Source organism: Lampris incognitus, chromosome 4, assembly GCF_029633865.1.
Source record: "Lampris incognitus isolate fLamInc1 chromosome 4, fLamInc1.hap2, whole genome shotgun sequence".
Lineage (NCBI taxonomy): Eukaryota > Metazoa > Chordata > Actinopteri > Lampriformes > Lampridae > Lampris > Lampris incognitus.
This window is the reverse complement of record NC_079214.1, coordinates 47,299,564-47,309,122: the sequence shown is the minus strand read 5'-3', so window position 1 is coordinate 47,309,122 and position 9,559 is coordinate 47,299,564. Positions and strand designations below refer to the sequence as shown.

The 9,559-nt window shown below is 45.3% G+C and overlaps 1 protein-coding gene across 1 annotated transcript; it reads left to right on the top strand.

Moving 5' to 3' along the window:
- The first annotated feature begins 4,470 nt into the window (after positions 1-4,470).
- Positions 4,471-5,320, top strand: LOC130111964 (uncharacterized). Its single transcript, XM_056279276.1, has 2 exons — positions 4,471-4,619; positions 4,757-5,320. The coding sequence occupies exons 1-2, from the start codon at positions 4,492-4,494 to the stop codon at positions 5,265-5,267; spliced, it is 639 nt and encodes a 212-aa protein (XP_056135251.1). The 5' UTR covers positions 4,471-4,491; the 3' UTR covers positions 5,268-5,320.
- The last annotated feature ends 4,239 nt before the right edge of the window (positions 5,321-9,559 follow it).

Here is a 9,559-nt window from a genome sequence, read left to right as displayed (position 1 = left end):
TGACACACTCTGGCCACATGAGGACGAGCATTGTCATGCATGAGCAGGAACCCAGGGCCCACTGCACCAGCATATGGTCTGACAATGGGTCTGAGGATCTCATCCCGGTACCTAATGGCAGTCATGGTACCTCTGGCTAGCACGTAGAGGTCTGTGCGGCCCTCCAAGGATATGCCTCCCCAGACCATCACTGACCCACCGCCAAACCGGTCATGCTGGAGGATGTTGCAGGCAGCAGAACGTTCTCCACAGCATCTCCAGACTCTCTCACGTCTGTCACATGTGTTCAGTGTGAACCTGCTCTCATCTGTGAAGAGCACAGGGCGCCAATGGCGAATCTGCCAACCAAGATGTTCTCTGGCAAAGGTCATCGGGCTGCACGGTGTTGGGCTGTGAGCACAGGCCCCAATTGTGGACGTCGGGCCCTCATACCATCCTCATGCATTCTGTTTCTCACTGTTTGAGCAGAAACCTGCACATTAGTGGCCTGTTGAAGGTCGTTTTGTAGGGCTCCGGCAGTGCTCCTCCTGTTCCTCCTTGCACAAAGGACCAGATAGCGGTCCTGCTGCGGGGTTGTTGTCCTCCTGCGGCCCCCTCCACGTCTCCTGGTGTACTGGCCTGTCTCCTGGTACCTCCTCCATGCTCTGGACACTGTGCTGGGAGACACATCAAATCTTCTTGCCACAGCACGCATTGATGTGCCATCCTGGCTGAGCTGCACTACCTGAGCAACTTCTGTAGGTTGCAGATACCACCTCATGCCACCTCTAGTGGTGAGGGCACTAGCAAAATGAAAAACTAACCAAAGATCGGCCAGAAAAGATGAGGACAGGCAAATGGTCTGTGGCCACCACCTGCAAATCCATTCCTTTTATAGGGGTTGTCTTGCAAATTTTCTAATTTCCACCTGGTGGAAATTAGACAATTTACCAACAGGTGAAATTGAGTCACAAATCAGTGTTGCTTCCTAACTGGACAGGTTGATATCTCAAAAGTGTGATTGACTTGGAGCTACATTGCATTGCTTATGTGTTCCCTTTATTTTTTTGAGCAGTGTAGAAGACAGGATTAGGAATGAGTATATTAGAGGGACTCCTGGAGTTGGACAGTTTGGAGACAAAGCAAGAGAAGCTAGTTTGAGATGGTTTGGATATGTGTGGAGGAGAGATGCTGGGTATATTGGGAGAAGGATGCTGAATATGGAGCTGCCAGGGAAGAGGAGAAGAGGAAGGCCAAAGAGGAGGTGTATGGATGTGGTGAGGGAAGACATGCAGGTGGCTGGTGTGACAGAGGAAGATGCAGAGGACAGGAAGAGATGGAAATGGATGATCTGGTGTGGTGACCCCTAATGGGAGCAGCCGAAGGTGTAAGTCGTAGTGAATTAGCTGGTGTCAGAATTGCATCAATGATAGTAGGTTTCAAAGTGGACATTTGTTTGCATGTACATTTTCAGGATTGTAGGCTGGAGGAATATTCTTCCTCACTGACAACAGATTTCAGCCCAATCCACTGGGAGGCCTGTGTGCGTCATCACTTACATGGTTGGAAGCAAAAGTAGATAAAATAGAGTGTGGTGTGCAGCACACTAAGTATTCACACAAAGACTCCTACACCCTCTCACACCTATTGAGATCTGCCACTTTGGGGAAGAAAAAAAATCAATGTGTTTTACCTGGTTCGCTCAGTAGGGGCTGAGGCGCCACTTTGATCTCAAGCCCTCCCAGGGCTTATTACTAAGGATAAGAAATGTCCAAACTTTCTCCTACTTGTACTATAACCAATGTGATGCAAAAGGAGGAAGTAAAAATAATATCGCACATACCCGTACACGGTGCTTAAAACAAAAACAAAACTTGCATACAAATTGCACAGAGGATTCATGTCCCATAAGACCCCAATGCAGTCCATTCTGCTGTTCTCGTCTCTCTTCCATGGACGTGAGATAAAGTGATTGGTGTTATCAGACCATCAGACTAAGCCCTAGTGAGCAAGTCAAGTCCCAGTGGACTCCTTTCCCCTGCTGGGACGGAATCAAAGCACAAGCCACAAGGCACACAGACGTTGGATATAAGAGTGTTATGAATCAATATCAAAATGTGCACCTTCAGTTGAAGAAGACATCAAAGCTCCCACTCCTGTCTAGAGTTCAGGCCATAACCACAGTCAGCAGTTCTGGAGTGGACGTAAAAAAAAGAGCGAATACACCCAAGGCGTACACGCCTGAGAACTGATTGACAAAAACTTCCATAACAACAAAATGTCGGGCTGTGCATAACGTGTTTTCACATTTTCAAAGTTTTTCTCTTCCTCCCAGGGCTTTCGCGCGCGCGCGCGCGCGCGCGGAGGGGGAATGCTCATTGACATGCATGCGCACGAATCACGGTCACACGCACATGGCTATTCTGGTTCTACGACATGCAGCTATTCCGCACATGTATCCCGGTGCAATGCATTTTTAACAAGTAGAATAATACAGCATCGTGCACATAGTCTCAACTGGCTTCACATCATCAAGCCAGCTCAGCTGTCACTTTATTTTGGCATGCTGAATGAAGTATGACAGCATGATACAATTCAATGTAGTCTACACTTCATTTAGAATTCAAGTCATTTCTCAGACCAGTCATTACACGCAGCCTACGGTCACAGTCACGCGCACCCGCTAACTTTGGACACCTGCTCAGCCACCACGTCTCTGCAAGAGTTGACAAATCTACTCGGCGGTTCTCTCAGTGACTTATCAAATTCTTCCTAATTTTTAAACATTTTCCTTTTCTCAGCACCTGACTAGTGTTAACGAACTCAGTCGCGCTCTCATGCAGCCAGCATTGTTTCCCTCTCTCCTTCCTCCTCGCAGTGAGCAGCGAGATGGAGCACGCGCTACACGGTGAGGCAATATCGACAAGGAAGAAACCTGGGCTTCCGGGTAGCGTAGCGGTCTATTTCGTTGCCTAGCAACACGGGGATCGGTGGTTCGAATCCCCGGTTACTTACCTCCGGCTTGGTCAGGCGTCCCTACAGACACAATTGGCCGTGTCTGCGGGTGGGAAGCCGCATGTGGGTATGTGTCCCGATCGCTGCACAAGCGCCCCCTCTGGTCGGTCGGGTCGCCTGTTCGGGGGGGGGGAATACGCCCATTTCACGCCGCGGCCATCTTGGATTTTAAAAAAACCAAGTGGTGGGAACTTAGCCACGCCCCTTCTTACTCAATCGGAAATCAGTGCAGCCGGGGCCAGCAGCAAACATGGTTTGGACTACCAACCTCGAGCACCTACCGTCATTTACCACAAATGACATCGAAAAATGGGCAGAGAAGGGGCGTCGGATCCCAAGGGATGTACTGCTAAAAGGATATAGCAATTGGATAGAGGGCTACATCTTTGATATTGAAGGTAAGTTAGCTAGCTAGCTAGCTAGCCTAGCTAGCGTTTGTTATGGTTGTGTTGACAACGTTATCAGGATAGCCGATGTGACACCTTCCGATCCAACACTTTCAGCTGTAGCTTGTTAAGTTACTAAGTTAAGGTACACTGTATTTGTTGATAAACTTGCTAACCTTTTGTGCTGTCATACGATTTTACAGTCAGGCCGAGTGAGACAGGCACTGCTGTCAGGGCGAGGGCATATCGCTCAATGAGGAAGAATGAGCCGCCTTACCATGTGCAGGTAGTTGGTTAGTAGCCAGGCAAAGTTCAGACATACCTTCAGGAGAACACTTCCATGATGTTTGGTAACACTATGATCTAGTGCTTCCTAAATGCACACTATTTTTTTTCCCAAGTCCTTGTTAACCCAAACAACATTATGTCAACATTCAACATGCTTTTAGTTTGAGGATAATAATTAAAGCCTATTCATGACTTCATCCATGATTCTTTCTCTGTTACCAGGTCGATTTTCCATCAAAAGGCGCATTCTTCGGGCAGTCAACATGCAGTTGCTAAGCAGGGCCACTGCAACCATCAGATAGGGTTGTTGTACGTACTTGCACATTACATCAAAAAAGGTTACAAAGCTGTGCCACCCACAGTCAGCAAGACCTCGCTGCCACAGACATGGCATATTCCATCTCGGGCCTTGGGCTTTACACCACAACCTGTGAATACACTCAAAGTATGCAAATTGAAGCCACCCACTTATAAGATGCCCCCAAATAAGTACAAAAGAAGTAGTCATGCCATCAGGCCCAATGTATATTGCCCCGTTCCACTCCCCCTACCAAGTGACCAATTTGCACTTGACCTCCAAAAGAACCTTGCTGCCATTGGAAGTAACAGCCAGATGTTAAAGGTACTGCAGGCATCGAGCAGACACCCAGCAAAAAAGGTTGAAACTAAATATGGAGACCTGCCCCTTGGCTCAGTATTGACCTACCAAACACTTAACCTGCCCACCACTAGTGATGACCCCCACTCTCCATTTCCACTGCCACCACAACCATCAAACTATGCCACAGCTCTCAACAGGAATGAGAGCATCTATTACGGTGGCATGGCTGTCACCCACCCTGATGCTGAGGCACTGGAGGTCGAGACAAGGGGGCAGAGCACAAGTAAGACCTGGCACCGTGTCCGCGCCCAGCGTCTGACATCATCAGACTTCAAGAGCATAGTCTCAAGGTAAGACTGGACCAATGGCTATTTATTTCACAACAAATTTCAGTACCCTGTAGTGAATAAAACATCTTTCTAATACTACATATGTTGTGATGTATACATTCTGAAGTTGCTTTACCCCTCTGCCCCAATATCTCAAGGGTGGCAGACTTCGAGACTCTGGCAGCCAGAATGCAGAGACCGAAGAGGACTGTGCAGACACAGGCCATGATGAGAGGAATTGAGTTGGAGCCCGTTGCAGCTATACAGTATGAGGAAGTAACTGGACACTCGGTCTCCACTTGCGGTTTCGCCATCAACCCCAACGCCCCACATTTGGGTGCCTCCCCTGACCGAAAGGTGGCGGATGACTCCGGTCAGCTTCAGGGACTGCTGGAAATCAAGTGTCCTGATGTGGACAGCTTTGTGGAGTGCAAGTACCTTTCTCTAAGACCAGATGGATCTTTTGCTCTCAAACACTGCCATGGCTACTACAATCAGATGATGGGACAAATGGGAATCACAGGGATGATGTGGTGTGACTTTTTTGTGAAGTGCCGAGATGACTACCACCTGGAGCGAATCTACTTTGATGCGGAGGAATGGGAGAATATGAAAACTAAGCTGGATCTTTTCTTTGTCGAGTACTTTCTGCCTCTCCTGTGCCAGTGAGGAAAGACACACACACAGGGCTGTATTCAAAGAAGGTGTTTAATCACAATAAAATAACAAATAAGATACATTTCATTTTTATACTGTACAATACAATACAATATTTTCATTCTTTGTCCTTTAACTTTAACAAAACCGTTGGTTCATTTTAAACTAAAATATGTTCAGTCAACTGTCATTCTGTTGTAGCAATAAACTGGAACTCGCTACCAACTCAAATCATCAATTGTTTACTAAACTAAGATAGTGATTGCTCATCTCAAGGTGTGGGCTAAAAAATGGGACTGTACTGAAAGGAAGTTAAATATGTTTCAATCTAGCTAAGGTTTGTGTGCACTAATTTAACAAAGGTTTAAAACAGTGGTCCCTGAAAATGATCTCTTTCCCTTCTTTGATAGGAGTTGCAGGATGGTACACAGCAGTACGACATGTTGCCTCCAGCAGTGTTTTCAACGAAGTAAGAAGGGGGCGTGGCTAAGTTCCCACCACTTGGTTTTTTTTAAAATCCAAGATGGCCGCGGCGTGAAATGGGCGTATTACGTGACCCTCCAACGCGCAACGTTCCCCTGGCAAAACTCCTGTCAGGTGAAAAGAAGCGGCTGGTGACTCCACATGTATCGGAGGAGGCATGTGGTAGTCTGCAGCCCTCCCCGGCTCGGCAGAAGGGGGTGGAACAGCGACCGGGATGGCTCGGAAGAGTGGGGTAATTGGCCGGATACAATTGGGGAGAAAAAAGGGGGGAAGCCACACACACACAAAAAATTGACACACAGGAATTTCATTTAGAAGCATGTTGTGTTAAGAACAGTCATAAACAAATATATCTATTGTCGTGTATGAAACACTAATAATGTTCTAAGCTGTTTAAGCCGATAACTGGAAAGTGCACACGGCAGACTTATGACAGTAACGTAGTATATTTATTATTACACTGTAAAAACCTAGCTATCCTGAGTAGAGCGGGGTACCAAGAGAACGCCCTGGTGGCGATTCTGCCTTATATACTATTCAGGAACAACCAATAGATGACCTCCACCTTATTCAGTACCAATCACATTGATCTGTGTATATTCAAAACTAATAAAACCACACTGGTTAATATTCTGTGTTGGGAACACCACAGCTCCTCCCCTGTAAATTCAAACTTCATTTTTTTCTAGGCTTCTAACATATCCTTTTTGCTCTTAAGCTCATAACCATGTACAGTATTTCTTCAACAGTAACCATACATTACATTACAGATTTCTTTTCTCTTTTTTTTTCAATAACCAATCTGCATGTCAGTCACAAGTTCAGTCTATCAGGAGGACGTCTGTCTCTCACAGGACGAGTGTTCCTTTCCACAACTGGCGGTGGTGGTGCTACAGGTCGTCCTTCCACAACCAGTGGTTCAGGATGTTCTGACACATCAGTGTCTGGATTGAAATCATCAATCTCCCAAGAAGCTCCATCACAAGAGTCCATTTGAGTCTGATTTGGATTTCCCTTGACACCCAACATCTGGTTCACATGTCTTTTCACACAATTTCCATTTACTTCAACACTGCATGTGACAGGACCCAACACTTCACTTATAACTCCATTCAACCATTTCCCCCCCCCCCCCCTGTAATTTTTTACCAACACGTGTTGACCAACCTTAAAAGACCTAACACGGGGAAGATTTGGCTCAGACTCGGTCTGCATTCTCTGAGAGAACTCTGGTTTGATAAGACACAAACTGGTTCGCACCTGTCTTCTCAGAAATAGCTCAGCTGGGGTCTTTCCTGTCTTAGTATGGGGTGTGTTTCTGTACCCAATCAGAAAATTTGCGACACAGTGCTCAAGCGTCATACCACCGATGGCTCTATTCTTTGCAAGGGATTTCTTAAGATTTTGGACCAATCTTTCAGCTAAACCATTACTTGCAGGATGGTATGCAGGTGACTTGATGTGTTTTACTCCATTTTTAGTCAAAAATGACTCAAACTCTTGCGATACGAACTGAGGTCCGTTATCAGTTACAACCTCTTTAGGCAACCCATAAGCTGCAAATAAATTTCTCATTGCTTCAATTGTCTTAGATGAAGTAGTAGTGGTCATGGGAACTATCTCTGGCCATCTAGCATAGGCATCCATCACTACTAAAAACATCTGCTTGTGGTCCTCAGCAAAATCAAGATGTACTCTTTCCCATGGACTCGAAGACCATTTCCATGTATGTATCGGTGCGGTAGCAGGCATACTACGCTGCTGCTGACAAATAGTACACCGATTCACTTCACGTTCAATACTGTCATCTAATGTAGGCTACCAGAATAAACTTCTGGCAAGGGACTTCATTTTAACTATTCCCCAGTGGTGCTCATGTAATTCAGACAACAGCCTGTCTCTTAGTTTATCAGGCACTACCACACGGTAACCCCATAATAAACAATCATCCTCAATGCTAAGCTCTAATTTTCTCTGAAAATAAGGCTTCAGTGACTCATCCTGTACAAGTTTAGGCCATCCAGTTAACACCAACAGTTTAACCACTCTTACCACAGTATCTCTGTCTGTTTCTTTGGCTATTTCTCTAGCAGTAAGAGGTAAGTCTTCCAGGTAAGACACTCTGTAAATTGGGTTTGACACCACATCTACATCAGGCTTCACAGGTGATCTTGACAAAGCATCAGCATTGCTATGCTGCTCTGACTTCTTGTACTGGATTTCGTATGTATATGCTGCCAAAATTAGAGCCCACCTTTGTAATCTAGCGGCGGCTAGTGTTGGCACACCTGTTTTAGGCCCCAGAATTTTCAACAGTGGCTTGTGATCTGTCAATAACAAGAATTTCCTTCCATAAAGATACTCATGGAATTTCATAACTCCAAAAACAAGACCCAGTGCCTCTTTTTCCAGTTGAGAGTAATTCTGTTCTGTTTTAGTTAACATTCTGGATGCAAATGCGATAGGTCTCTCACTTCCATCTTTCATTTTGTGGCTGATTACAGCACCAACTCCGTAAGGAGAAGCATCACATGCTAGTATGATATGTAACTCTGCATCAACATGTACTAACAATTTATCTGACTGAAGAGACTTCTTTGCACTATCAAATGCACTTTGACATTTCTCTGACCATTCCCATGTTGCATCTTTATGCAGCAATGCTGTCATTGGCTGAATCAGAGTAGATGGATTAGGGATAAACTTCCCATAGTAGTTTAACAGAGCTAAGAATGACCTGAGTTCAGTTACATTTTTCGGAACTGGAGCCCTCTGAATAGCATCTGTCTTTTCCTTCACTGGATGTATGCCCATGGCATCAATGACATGCCCTAAGTATGAAACGCTGTTCTGCATGAATGCACACTTCTCTCTTTTAACCCTGAGATTGTAAGTTTCAAGTCTGCTAAGCACCTCTTCCAAGTTAGTCAGGTGCCTTTCTGTATCTTTTCCAGTATTTAAGATGTCATCTAAATAACAGATGACCCCTTCCATGCCCTGAAGAACCTGATCCATAATCTTTTGAAAAATAGCAGGGGCACTAGCAACACCATAGGGTAACCTATTGTAGTGATACAACCCTCTGTGTGTGTTGATAGTTAGGTAATGTCTTGAATTGTCCTCTAACAGAACTTGCTGATAAGCCTGCGACAAGTCTAATTTGGTAAACTGCTGACCTCCTGCTAGTTTAGCAAATAAATCTTGGGTTTTGGGTAGTGGATACTGTTCCACATTCAACCATGGATTGATGGTGACCTTGTAGTCTCCACATATTCTCACACTATCATCATTTTTAGGCACACAAACTATTGGTGCTGCCCACTCACTGTAATTAATGGGTGAGATGACACCTTCAGCTTCCAATTTTGCCAGTTCTCTCTTTACGTCTTCTCTTAATGCATAAGGCACGTTTCTAGGCTTACAGAACTTAGGCACAGCAAATGGAACTACATGTAGTCTGGCTTCAATACCTTTTAACTTGCCTAGCTCAGGTTTGAACACTGATGCATGTCTGGTACACACATCATCCACTGTATCAGGAGCCACTCTGTTGACTCCTGACCAGTCTAGCTTTAATTGACTTATCCAGTGTCTGCCCATTAATGCAGGACCTCTTCCTTTCACGACTAGTAGTTCTAGCTTTTCTGAGCGTTCCTTGCATTTCACCTTTGCTGTGAATTTTCCTATCAATGGCAATTATTCCTCACTGTAGGTTTTCAGCACACAATTTGCAGGACTAAGTTTCACATCTTTAAACCTGCGTTTAAGTAGAGTTTCAGATATCACTGACACGGCTGCGCCAGTGTCTACCTCCATTTTCA